The sequence below is a fragment of the Mya arenaria genome, chromosome 8 (genome assembly GCF_026914265.1).
Source record: "Mya arenaria isolate MELC-2E11 chromosome 8, ASM2691426v1".
Classification (NCBI taxonomy): Eukaryota; Metazoa; Mollusca; class Bivalvia; order Myida; family Myidae; genus Mya; species Mya arenaria.
In genome coordinates, this window is record NC_069129.1 from 20162610 (window position 1) to 20176756 (window position 14147).

A 14147-nucleotide genomic window follows, 5' to 3' on the forward strand; every position below is an offset into this window, starting at 1 on the left:
ATTAATATATTTGTATCAATAGCTAAATAAAACAAAGCATTGCATTATAAGTTTATAAGAGTATCCAGTTTTGATGTAAATTAAAGCTACACATTTAAAGGCTTATGAAAATGTACCGGGGAATCGAAGTTACTTATCACTTGTGTCTTTTTTCACATATAAATACTAGTTATGGAAGAGGGCATAAAGTCACAATAAATCAAGTCAGTTTTTTTTATTTTATTTTTTTTATTAGCAAATTCAATTAGAACATTGCCAGTACACAAAGAACATACTAGATGGCATTAATAACAACAAAATAGAGTAAAATATAGATATGAAATGAATATGAGATCATTTTTACAAAAATTAATCTTGAGGAGAAAAGCATGAACTATAACTATACATGAAATGTATTTAGACATGTTATTTATGCTAAGCAGCATTTCTTCTATCCGTAGCGAATGATAAATAAATAGCAATATTCATCAATATTTTATCATTATTACAGGACATCACGTTAATAAATTTGGTCATATTAGGCCAGTGAATATAATACCTGGGTATATATTTTGTACGTAAATCCAAATAATGAGGACACACTAACAAAAAGTGATATTCATTTTCTATAACATTCATATTACATTTATTACATTTTCTATCTTCTCGGTTTATATTTCTATATCTTCCTTCTTCAATATTAAGGTTGTGTGCCGAACATCTAAATATGGTAAGAAGTATCCTTAACTTATTGCTATTAATACAAAATAAATATTTTTCAATTGCAAAATCTTGTTTAAAATTAACATAACACTGTAGCTTGTCTGAATTTCTAACAGTTGTATACCATTGTTGTAAGTAAGTATCATATATTCTTGTAACGAGAGCTTCTATCTGTATATTTGTTACATTATCACATGTAAATAAATAAGCAAATAAAAGCTCGTTCAACAACTGTTTCAGATTAACTGTCCAAGTGTTTATATATTCACCATTAACATAACCTTATACATAAGAGACTCAGGATAACGTTTAACCTTGAACCAGTACTTGATAATTCGTATTTTCCTAAACAAACTTAGTGGGAATCTTGCCAATTCACCATAAACTGCAGCATTGCATGATTGCGGTCTTACACCTAAAATTTGTTTTAAGAACAGCAGATTGGCTTTAAACGTTGGCATGGGCTTCCATAGTTCTTATGTTACTTAACGATGAACAATACAATAGAAAATACACAAATGCAGATCATTTGATTTTTTGGACCTTCGTAACATGTGATTTGATTACCTTTGCTTTTGTATTTTATTCTTCAATATTATCATACTTAAATCATATTGCAACATACTAGTAGTACTTTATCAGATGTTTTTTTTATCTTAAATTCCAAACAGTTGTTATTTGGATTGGTTTAAAAGGGCTCAACCTCGTTTTTTTAGGTTCAGACATCGAACATTTTAATTCCATGCGTAATGTGAGAGTAGCTTGTAAAATTGGTAAGTCGTCGTTAGAAACTTATAACATTGGACAGTTTGATCCTTTATTTCCTGTATATGTCCGGTCAGTTTGGACATTTTATGTTATCATTAGGTATATATCTGGTCAGTTTCGTCCGTATATGTCATATACAAGCCTGGTCAGTTTGGACATTTCATGTCACTAAAGGGTTTTAAATATCTGGCTAGTTGGTCATTTATATGTCTGGTCAGTTTGGACCTTTCATTTCACCACAATGTATTGTAAATATCGCCGGTTTTGTAGTGTCATGTTCTATATATGTTTGGTCAGTTTGGAAATTTAATACCAAATATATATCTGGTAAGTATTTTTCTTATCATGTTAACATATTGTATTGTATAAATAGTCAACTTGGTAGTTTCGTGTCCTATTTATATCTTGTCTTCTTGGACATTTCATATCATAAATATGTCCAGTAAGTTTAGACCTTACATGTCAGCATATCTTATTGCAACATATGAACAGGGATGATAATAAACAACAAAGCATCCCTGTCACAACAAAAATCACGAAACGGTAATGAACAGGAGGTGGTCCAAATAACCCCATTCTTTCTTAGTTATATTTTGCTTTATTTGAAATACAATTCAATAATATTTCTAGAAAACAAATTAAACGATTATTATGAAGAAAATTTATGAACTCTCAAATCCAAAGCGCTATCAAATTCCGCTTAAAATCAATGATACACGTGGTGGCAGATAGTTCGACGGTATCTGTACCCAGCATTTTCATATTAATCCTATCACAACATTAGATTTGCTACTTCGCTGCAAAACGTCGTTTGGTAAAAGTGGGAAATGGTTTTGATTTTAATGCTCTGGATGTTTTGCGTAATACTGTTTAGCCTATTTCTGGTTGTATTGTATTCAACTGGGAAACATAGCAATCTATCTTACTAATGTTCTATTTACATTATTTTCGTGTTCCAATTGTTGTCAAATATCAATGTTTTGCCATTTAAAGAACATTAGGCATTGCATTTCACAAAACTATAATGTTCAAGTTCAGGATATCAGATAGTACCGCTGTTAAGAACATTGCTAAAATTTAAATATTCCATTCTACAATAATCCTACAGTATACGCTAAAAGAAATGAAAAATTGTTAAAACTTATGGACAAAAGCAAGGATAGAATATCTTCATCAGTGTCAGTCTCCATTGTAAGGTTATTCAAACAAACATCGACCATGTAGATCTCACATGACCATTGATAATGACATTGCATTCTAACAATGTGAAGCAACTGAACGTATTTATCAATGAACCGAGGTCTTGATTTATAGTTCGAAAGATACCATTGTACGACAATACATATAGTACAAGGATTAAAATCAGTGTAAACGCAGGTGATTTAAACTAGTGAGGAGTTTGATATAGTTGAGATACGAGTATATATTTATATATTTTTCTGTGTTAGGGACGTATTAAAATATGGAACTAAGTGGTAAAGTTGCGCTAATTACTGGCGGAGCCGCAGGAATGGGGCAACAGTTTGCTACAAGCCTTTTGGCAAAAGGTGCGAAGGTCAGTGTTACCTTAAGGAGGGACTGCCTAAATATATGTCAAGCGGTATTTGTAGGTAGTAAAATATTTTGCTTGATAAGAATGTGCAACAATCAAATAATCACGTTGAACGTGTTTTTTTCTTGCATGTTGCCGTTTCTTCTTTGTAGTAAAGGATCATCACTTGTCAGCTTCAATCGTTCCTTAAACGTGTCCTAATATTACTTTTGGACTATCGTCGGATACTCACGTATTCCATCACATTGTTCTTCATTCAACATGTATTGACCAGATGATTGTGTTTATTGATATGCTTTGATGATGCATATGCGGTCTTTCTTTGCCGTGTTGCAACGCTGTGTGTATCTTGTTTAGTTCTGTTAAGCCGTAGCCTTATGCCTGCAATCAAGGCTTTCGTTTGTTTTATTATTTCTTTAGGGATTGTCAATGTAGTTTCCATTCATTAGTACGTACTTGATAAAAATATGCAGAAACCAATATGCTTTTGGAGAAAGTATATTTGTTTTTATCCTACCTACTTTATACTGAAGGAATCTTATTCTGCTGATTGAAGAGAAAGTCCGTTATCACTTTGTTCAAATACTCCAAGTCCTTGTTATGATAACTTTAAATAACATCTTAAAACATTCATTTCGCTTAACGATTGTTTATATAACACTTTTTGATTTTTAGCTTTATTCGTTTGCAATGGTTAATGTTATATAAATGTAGATCTTTATTAAAAGACAAGATGAGTAAAAGGTTTATTTACCTACAACTGAGGAGCTGCCGGCAACCAATAGTGCTAGTTGAGGGGCGGGAAATTGAGAAGCGAAAACCAATAATTCGAGTGGATGTGATCTTGTTTGCTTTAATATTTTCTTTTAGTATCTTGATTCTGAGATACAAGGTCGGATTTTAAAATATTTTAAATATGATTTCTGTAAAGCGCTCTTAAATGGAGAAATTATTTGTTCTGTATAACCTACATTATTACTGTGTCTTTACTGAAGAGATATATTTTTCTGCTGATTGAAGAGAGAAGTCTGTTATCAGTCTGTTCAAACACTAGGTGAAAGCTTGTGGAGTTGTGAAAACCTCTGTTTGAAGAAATTGGAACTTGTATTTTTCAATATTACGTGGGGATATTAACTGGTAGCCAAATCAACCCTTTAAATATTACAAGTGCGAGCTTTTGAGCAGATCTACTGGAGATGTTCAGTTAATAAGAAACATATACAAAAAGAGTGGTGTATGTGTTAAACTTTATGAAAGTAATATTTTACTCCAGTTGAATAATATCAAACAAAGGATACTTGCAGGTTTTTGTCGTTGATATCTAAGCATGAATATAACTGATAAAGTTGCGTTGGTTACCGGAGGAGCCTCGGGAATAGGACAGGGGTTTGTGGAGGCCCTTCTGGCTGGAGGTGCAAAGGTGAGCTATTGTGTACTGCATTTGTGTACGGTTTAATATAAGACATTTCGTTTTGAAAAAAAGAAAGAAAGAAAACACACATTCTGACGGTAGCTTGGAGATTTGAGAGTGTTTTGCTTATCATTTGTCAATTAAAACCGAACATTTTTTCAAATGTTGGATGTATTCATCGTTCCTGCTCCTAATTGGATTACTGTTTTAGTATATATATATATATGTAAGAGTGCGTTTTTAATTTTTGTAGCAGATATGAGGATACTAATTCAAGTATGATTTTAATTGCTTCCTTTTTTATTTTATTGCTGCGGTAATTATATTTTTACCAAATAAGTTTTCTAAATGATAGTTTGGATTGATTTATTTGGCATAAAATATTGCTCATATGCAACGTGCAAAAATTTTCGTCGGGTTTAAATAAGCAGATGGCAAATTAAATAATCAAACACTGTATTTACTAAAAGTCGTTTGAATACTACATAAATGTTTTTTACGTTGATGTTCAAAATACTCATGTCACTAGTTGTTGATAGTTGAACACTGAAACCTTCTTTTTAAACGTGTTTTATTACAGAAACCAAATTCCTTTTCATAATAATACAGTCTTGCATTTGTAAACTAGCAAAACAAATCCTTATTCAAAATCTATTGTGTAAATAATGATACATAACGCATTTCAAATGGTTTAAACACTTCACATGATAACAAATTCATTTTCAACATGGCCTGCTAAAACACGTCGATAGAGACTATCTAACTGATAAGAGTAGTAAGTATAATCCTTCATTTGACATTTTTTTCTCAAAGTTGATGACTTCCAGTTGCGTTTTAAAATGTTTTCGTATTTTCCTAATATTCGTTTTTATGCCTTTATAACTTCTGCATTAGATTAGATTTAGATTTACTCCAGTGGAATAAAAGCTTCAAATTTAAAATTCAATCTTACAGGCTTTTCAAAATGTAACTGGAAATTGAAGTTACTTATCATTTTTGACATTTTTGACATCTCAATACACTTTATGTCGTGATGGGCAATCCAAAATATTTGTTATGGAAGAGGGCATGCGTTGTTTAAGATAAAAAAAATCAGCAGATCGGCTTTGAACGTAAGCAATGGTTTCCATAGGTCTACCATAGGCTGCTTTTTAGAATGGTATGTCGTCGTTAAAAGTTTGAAATATTGGCATGATATTCTTCCTTTTTCACCTTTTAGACCTTGCCATCGATTTGTCCTAAAGTAGTGGTGATAATATTGTCCACATACTTAGGTATGCATTAATAAAATGACCTTTGACCGCTCGATAAATACCCACACGTTACATAAGAGAGATGGTGGCAAACGCCTAGGTCCATATACACTTTGAAGCCCGTCCTTTTAATACCATATGATCCTCATTGTTGTTTATTGTTTATTGGTACCTCTATGAATAAGTCCGCTGCATATATTTCCGTTTTGCTAATTGTATGTCATTCTCTGTATGACCAATGAAGATTGTTCAGAGTGTTGCACTAAGGAAGGTGCATTTCTTTAATGTTTTGGGTCTGAATGATCCAAAACGTATTGTATCTTTGTAGCTATATCCAATAAAGATAAGTTTAATGACTTCCGTAAAATATAAACCAATCTTTATTTTTACAGGTGTCATTGTTATCGTTGCAGGCTTGTGTCGTTGATAACAATGTTTTCAAACATAGTATGTACACGTTTGACACATGATACGCATATGATAATTGTGAAATGTAATGTTTTTAATAAATCAGCGTTACAGTTGTTAGTGTAATTTCAGGTGAGTATCGTAGATTACAACGAGGAGGCTGGGCGCTCAACTGAGAAGGATCTTGCGGAAAAATACGGCAGCAGTAACGTCATCTTCTGTTCGTGCAATGTTACCTCACAGGAGCAGTTTGAAGGTAAGAACATATATTACGGAAAGATGGAGATTATCTTGACAATTGCTAATCTGATAAAAGGCTGAAACCAATAGTAATATTGTATCAATACGCTCTGTAATCGCATACTCCGTACCCGCTTCTTCCTGCCAATGTCATTGTGAAGCTTTTCCACCAACTTTTTGCGTTTGACTCTATCGTACTTGTTTCCATCCATCAGAGATAATTGTCAAATGCCTCGGTCTGATAGAAAGCGATCGAAATGTTCTGTTTCAAGAAAATTGTTCTCATAAAATTGGTGGGAAATGACATTCTCTATTAGAAATATCATCAGTCACCCTTTTGCTCGTGTTGATAGATGTAGAACATTTACATAACATTACCATGACTTGTCTGACAAATCTAAAACACGTTAATTCTAAGATAGACAAACCTGATTGTAGCTTTTTGTTTATCTTGACTGTCATTTTTCCGACAATATGATAATATCAGATCGTAAATTTAAGTAAGTGTATCGAAACGGTTATTGCAAAACTAATCCCGATGCAAATCAGCAACTTTGAGTAAAGCTGAAAATATTGGCTAAAGGAATATGTTTCGCAGCTGTTTAAAGAAGTCGGCAAAGTTGTTTTTGTTGCAGTTGGGTTTTTGAATGAATAAAAATTATTTTAAAATATCCAACGTCTTGTTAAAAGCCCACACTTACATATTAAATGAATGGATGACATCTTTATGTGGTTTAAAAAATAGTCGTTGCATAATAATCCGCATAGTTATATAGTGTTAGTCTATATATCTGATATTTGAGTTCATGCTTAGGTTTTAGAACAATTATTATCATTATTTTTATAATTATAATTATTATTAATGTTATCATTCTTCTTCTTCTTCTTCTTCTTCTTCTTCTTCTTCTTCTTCTTCTTCTTCTTCTTCTTCTTCTTCTTCTTCTCATTATTATTATTATTATTATTATTATCATCATTTTTATTATTATTATTATTATTATTATTATTATTTTATTATTATTATTATTATTATTATTATACTTATTATTATTGTTATTATTATTATTATTATTATTATTATTATTATTATTATTATTATATAATTTTGGCGGTATTTTGACTGTTTATTTATTGTTGCCCCAACAGACACTATGATTGTGATCTATAGGTCAAATAGTCTTAATTATATTACATTATTGTATGTCTGCTCACGTTCATTCTAGATAATAAACACATTACAATATCTTTCACAATTTTCTTTGATGAGAACAACACTCAGAAGAAATATTACATCAGTTTCTTAAAGGTTTAAAGGCAGTTAATATAAATCAAACCTCCAGATAAAACACATTAGCAATAAAACTACACGGAAATCACTATTATGTTTTAGTTAATTAGTCGGGTGGAACATAAACTACCTACTAAGTAAGAATGAAAGCGCTGAAAGCGTTGAAAGACTGTAAGCGCGACAAGCATTAATCTTTGTCATTTTTAAAATTATGTTCAAATGCAATCTAAAAAAGACTCAAGAAAAATTTTGAGTAGCCAAATTGTAACCGATAAGTGCATCTTATTATATAAGAACAGGTAATGTTAATTGATATTTTTAATACAATTGGCTAGTGTCATAACAGTAAAAACAGTAATTGATAAACTTATATGTACTAGGATATACATTGAATAAACATTTCCTTTATCACGCATGATTATTGCTAGTGTAAAGTTAATTTAATTAAACCCGATAGAACGTTTTGATTGTTTGTGTAGGTGAAGAAAGACACGGTCTCTTAATCATCAAATTTCCCTTTTCCGCGAAATTATCTTTATCTCTTTGATCCTCGCCAATATCTATTTAAGATTCTTCGGACTTCTTTCAATTCAAATTCACATTAACGTTGCAAATATTATGAACATTTTAAAATGGTATGGTCTTTTAATAACTATTTTAAAACGCATAACACAATACGTCCCATTTTGCTACCCCGTCGCATAAATTGTTTTGAAATATCATGCCAAAAAGTAGATCTGACTTTAATTGATTTCGATTTGCGATTCTGAAGTCTGTATGCATACGGCACAGCTATATACAACTTGTAATTAATAAATAGGATAGAAACTGCAATACATACTCTCGAGATCTCATTAACATGAAGCATTAAAACAATTGTGATAAAAAAACCAAGACATTATTGAGAAAAAAATCAAAAAGGCATTACCGCTTTAATTGTTGAGAGTTGATACACTTGCTGTCCTTCTATTCCAGTTGCATTTCGGCAAATTTTGGGGAATAAGAGCGGTGCAGGATCACACTATTGGACGAGTCTTGGTGGGTAACGTTCCGTTATTTATGTAAAGGAAATTGTCTACACTTTTGCAGAAGCATTCCGACGTACGCGGGAGGTGCTTGGTGGCCCGGATATTGTGGTTAACAATGCTGGTGTCGGTGGGGAAACGGACGATAAGTGGGAAGCAGTTATCGACATCAACCTGGTGAGGAAATTTACAGTTCCTTAAATATATTAGCAAACAGAATGTCAACATTAATACGGACAACACTTATCTTTTTTATATGAATGTTCGAGTAGTGTAATTTAATAACTATGTCCATTGACTAAACTATTTTAGAATGATAATAAAATTGCCTGTTTGTCGTAGGTACATGGTCCACATGGATTTCATATAAGAGTCATAACGACAATAAGATGTATCTAGTACAAAAAGGTGATAATTCTTCTTGGGCCATATGGAAACTTGCAGTAGCGATATTTCAATTATTATGAAAATTGTAATACCACTTTTTAATGCCATTGAAGCAATATTTTCTTTCTTGTAGAAGGGGACGTTACGGGGCACACGACTTGCACTGAGATATATGAGTGAGGCGGGAGCTGGCAGCGGCGGTGTCATCATCAACATGGCCAGTATGGCGGGTAAGCAAAACGAGAACAGTTAACTCGTTAACTTAAGATTGCGATTTAATTTGCATCTAGTACATTAAAGCAGAAGACAACAAAGCGTAAGAATCAAAGCATTATTATATATTTGTACTTTCGATGTTCCTTAAAAACAATAATGATTTCCTATTTTTACTCTTTTCAGGGGTAAATCCAAATCCGTTTTCCCCCGTTTACGGGGCATCGAAAGCTGGTATTATTCATGCGACAAGATCTCTAGCAGTTAGTAAAATGTCTCGATCTTTTCACTGATTAGTTCACATACTTACATCATAATTTTATCATTTCTAGAGATGAGTTTGATACAAAAAAATATATTAGCCAAACAAAAAACAGTCTGTTTACATTATAATTCTGATGTTTTGAAATAGTATAAGCAGCCATATGGGGCTAAATAATGTCAAAAATACTCAACCCACCTACGGTTTATATATGACATGGTATGTATACCGTGAGTACATATAGTACAAAGCTATATTTAGGTGAATATTGATCATGTTCTAGATATCACCTGATGTTCAAAAGTCCGGTATCCGTCTAAATGTATTGTGTCCCGCATTCGTGGACACGCCGATGTTCAGGAATATGGCTTCCGGTGACGCCTCGCAGACTTCCGGTTCAAACCAGGCGGCGGTGAAGGCATTTGTAGACCATATCGGTGTTATGAGGTGACGGCAGGGGCCGATTAGTATAAACATTATTTTAATTTCTCTGAAATAATGGAATAATATATTAAATGTACTCAGACGGAGTGACACCCATTTATTGCATAAAATTGCTTAACATATGAGTTATGCCATGTGCAAACGTATTATTACGATATTTCAAAACAATTTTGGTTTTTCCCAGATATACAAGTTTTTTTGTTGTTTTTTCATTTTAGCGTGGAAGAGGTTGCAGCTGCTTTTCTTGATTTAGTCAAAGACGAAACAAAAAACGGAATCATTTTGCGGTGTGCTAAGAAAACTGGAATCCAATATAGTACTCTAGCTGTACAGGATGTATAATCGATACGGACGCCAGGAATCGTGCCAAATCTGAGAGAAAATTTAAATTGTTTCCCTATAATGTATCAAAGTCCATTTAGCGGTAACTCTCCTTTTGATACATCTTCACGTATCGTCAAGGTAGCTTACTCCGTAGGCCAATGCAGTAGTTAGTGACTAGTGAAAAACAAAAGAAATGATATCTAACGATCTACAATGAGTGAATTGCTCTTGGTAGCAGGCCTTTCGATATTACCCAAATAAGATTGGCATTTGGGGCGACAATCAGTTCATGCCTAAAATGGTGGTATTGTTCTCAGGTGTCTATAAATTACCTAATTGCCTCAGTTTAAACCATCTAGGCTTTCTGTAACAGTATCATTGTTCAAGTGTGAATAGATGAAGCGAGCAGATCGGACAGTATTCATTGTGTTTTATCACCTTTCTGTGGGACCAATTTATGTATTAAAATGGTCGAATATCATGTCAAAATTACTAAGACAGCATTACAAAAATAACATTCATATATCTGTTTGTGAACTGAAAATTAAAAACATATTCATTTCAGCTTTTGATTGTTGACATTACTAGTGCAGTTTTTATTGTTTTGTTTTATAAGCATGCTTTATTATTTAACCTATCTATCAATACTTCGCCGTCCTTGCAGACCAAAGAGACTTTCAGTGCTTTGATATATATATATAACATTTAGTTACAGCCATTGTCCGCGCAAAGTATGTTCTGTGCAATGGGATTCAAAGGGACTATAATGTATACATTTAACAATTGTATTATGCAAAACAAATATATCTTCTTAAACAGCGATACATTTCTAGATTTAGCTGTACTTTGGCGTCTTAAACTTAAAAGTTTGTATGCTACCTGTTCACAAAGTACCGGCTTCTTGATGAGATATGTGCATGTTTTAAATCTTAATAACGCAATTTATCTTATTCCGTATGACGGCTTTGTAATCAAACTTCCATGACATTTTTTTTAATGCAAATAAGGACTTGAATCGCATAATCATGATGAAGACCTCTTACTGAACGTCAAGTCAATGCTGTTGTTGTTTTGCTTACTGAGTATTCAGCGTTATACCGAACATTGAGATTATATAGGATGATTTGGCCAACCTACAAACTACTTCTTCAACAACTTATACATACAAATGTTAATCATGTGTTTACTAAACACTTTTAAAGAACAAGTTTCCTTTTTATGTGCTTGTATGTTTTTTTCATTATATGCCTTCGAACATCAATCGTCAACTTTCTCTTAGTTAAGAAATGTTTGCCAGCTGTATATGGATTTATAAGCGCCCAATCACATTGAGAGAACTCAGGTATCTAATTGATAAACAAAAACTGAGGAAAATTTCTGAATCAATTAGAACCTTTCTGGTCACATTATGTGCTCAAATCAATTGTAATTTAACTATATGATATTTTAATTATAGTGTAAATGTATTGGGTTGTTTCTGCATGTTTGTATTGAGGTAATGTTTACTTAGTTGATAATTACCTGCATTTTCTAACTTGTATGCCTTTCAAATAGCATAAAGACACACAACGAACATGTTCAAACATAATTTATTCTATAAGTTTTATTAATTATGGAAAGGTTTTGGTTCTTGCATCGAATTAATTTATTGTTAATGGCGAAACGAATCAATTAAACATATCTCAATACACCATTTTCTTTTTTATAGTTTAAGAAAATACATGTTGTACCAAATGTGATTAACAATCATTAAAAAATGTAAAATTGACCCAGCTTTGATCTTAAAAAATGTCAATGTAATCTAGGGTCTGTTATGTATGATATCACTTTCTTCTTGAAAAAGAACAAATAACTTCGAGGCATTCACGGAGTGAATCTTTTAAGATATAAAATAAACTAAAACATAAATAATCATAGTTGAGCAAAGACCACGGACATTGAATATAGTGTATGATAAATATATACTGTGACCACGATTTGAGTTACATTTTCTTCCGTGGGGCTATTGTTCAAATTTAAACATGTCTCAAGGTGACTGGGAGTTGCAGTAACTTCGTGTCAATTTTAGCATTTATAAACACGCAACTTTGTGATTAGCCATAAGGCAGTGTGAAGCCAAAATGAAACTAATGAGCGCTGGCATTTTCTGATAGAACTTTGAGTAAAATGGCGAAGTTTAACATGTTATATACATATATTATAACAGAGTTTTTTTAAGGACCCTCGTATGCCACTAAATAGTTTTTATTTCTGAAAGTAAAATATACATTATATGCTTACGTTCATCATACACTATGAACACATTGAGTATTGATTTTGCAGAAAGATATATAGTATATAGATATTACCCTCCGTGATTATGATAATTATGAACTATCGCTTGCCATGATGATACCATGCGCTGTCGCATTCCGCAATGGTGACAATATGCACTGTCGACTTCCTTGATGTTGACAACATGGACGATTGCCTTCCGTGATGGTAACGATATGTACTGTCGCCTTATAATATACAGATGGTGAATTTATTCATTGTCGCTCTCCGTGATGGTGATAATGTGCACTGAATATGAACTGAAATTGTTGATGATAGGAGCTGTCGCCTTTCGTAATTGAGATCATATGCACTATATATGAAAAATAAACACTCGTAAAACTTCCTTAAGGTAGCAAGAATTGTTACGGGTCTTAGCCAGCACTGTGTCAATTCTAAACTTGATTCAAGATATAAATAGGATGTCGTTATTGAATAAAAGAACAATTTAAAATTATATTATTATTCCTGTTCGCGTCAACGTGGCCATGAAGAATATACTGTGCGTCAAGATTTACGATGACAAGGTGTTATCCTAAATAATGAATTATAAAGGCTTGAAACATTCTGCCCAAATTCATCTTGTATCTTATAGATTCTGCAGCCAATTGTATAATAGTGGGTGGAATTCAAAGGAAAATGCGTGTTCTAAATGCCTAACTTAATTAAATTTAGAACAAACAAAAATCTACACTAATAATACATTGGAAAATACAAGTCAAGTAGTATGTAAATCAGAAGTAACAACTTGTATTGATGCACAATGCTAGGACCAAAGAGAAACTTAAACCGTGTAATACTGTTGCTTAACTAAATAACAAAGCTACCAAATTGTTAAAAGCTCGAAACGTTTTTTGTAATAGTCTAGTTGCACATTGATAACATCGGAAACCGTGCAAATATGATGTGAATTATTCATGAAACTTTCATTTAAACTATGATATGAAGCCCATATGAGTTCAAAAAAAGAAGAATTAATTCAGGTTTGTCGACACAGTTAGTATAAGTAACGGCCCTTCGACGATACTACTGGTACACAAAAACATGTTAATGCAACTCTTACAGGTGGGTTTTTAAATTTGTTACCTGTTCACAATACTAACCCCATTATGACATATTTTCATGTTTGCAATTTTATTTTCCCTTATACCGTTCGAGGACTTTTTAATGAAACATGCAGGAAAATTTGATTTGAGGCATATCATGGCTTGGTAGTTCGAGTTCACGAATTTACATAATACACTCCATTTTTGATAAATCTTGTAGTTCAAGATCACGTATTTTACATAATTTACCCATTCCCTGAGAACCCTTAATTGTTCATGTATTTAACATAATCTACTCCATCTTTGAGAACCCTTTATGTGTCGAGTTCAAGTATTTTACACATGTTTTTGCTCTTATACTGATAACTGTTTGGACAAGTATGAACATAAACTCTTATTAATTCGTTTAACAACTATGTGATTTTTTTCAAATGACCTATTGATGTCGGTAACTTTTATTGATAGACATATATTGATATAAATATATAAATACGCATGTAAATGTGGTTGT

At 32.3% G+C, this 14147-nt stretch overlaps 1 protein-coding gene across 4 annotated transcripts in view; it reads left to right on the plus strand.

Moving 5' to 3' along the window:
• LOC128242487 (15-hydroxyprostaglandin dehydrogenase [NAD(+)]-like) overlaps positions 1–13026 on the plus strand; it is a 30224-nt gene extending 17198 nt beyond the window's left edge. For 2 of the 4 annotated variants that reach the window (XM_052959645.1, XM_052959643.1), the window contains exons 2-7: positions 6227–6350; positions 8712–8824; positions 9168–9264; positions 9434–9510; positions 9793–9956; positions 10172–13026. In XM_052959645.1, coding sequence (XP_052815605.1) covers positions 6227–6350; positions 8712–8824; positions 9168–9264; positions 9434–9510; positions 9793–9956; positions 10172–10295 — 699 coding nt within the window. In that variant the 3' untranslated portion in view covers positions 10296–13026. Of the gene's footprint in view, positions 1–2823; positions 3026–3920; positions 4443–6226; positions 6351–8711; positions 8825–9167; positions 9265–9433; positions 9511–9792; positions 9957–10171 lie in introns of those variants that run through there. The other 2 variants (XM_052959646.1, XM_052959644.1) reach the window with 2 other exon arrangements.
• The last annotated feature ends 1121 nt before the right edge of the window (positions 13027–14147 follow it).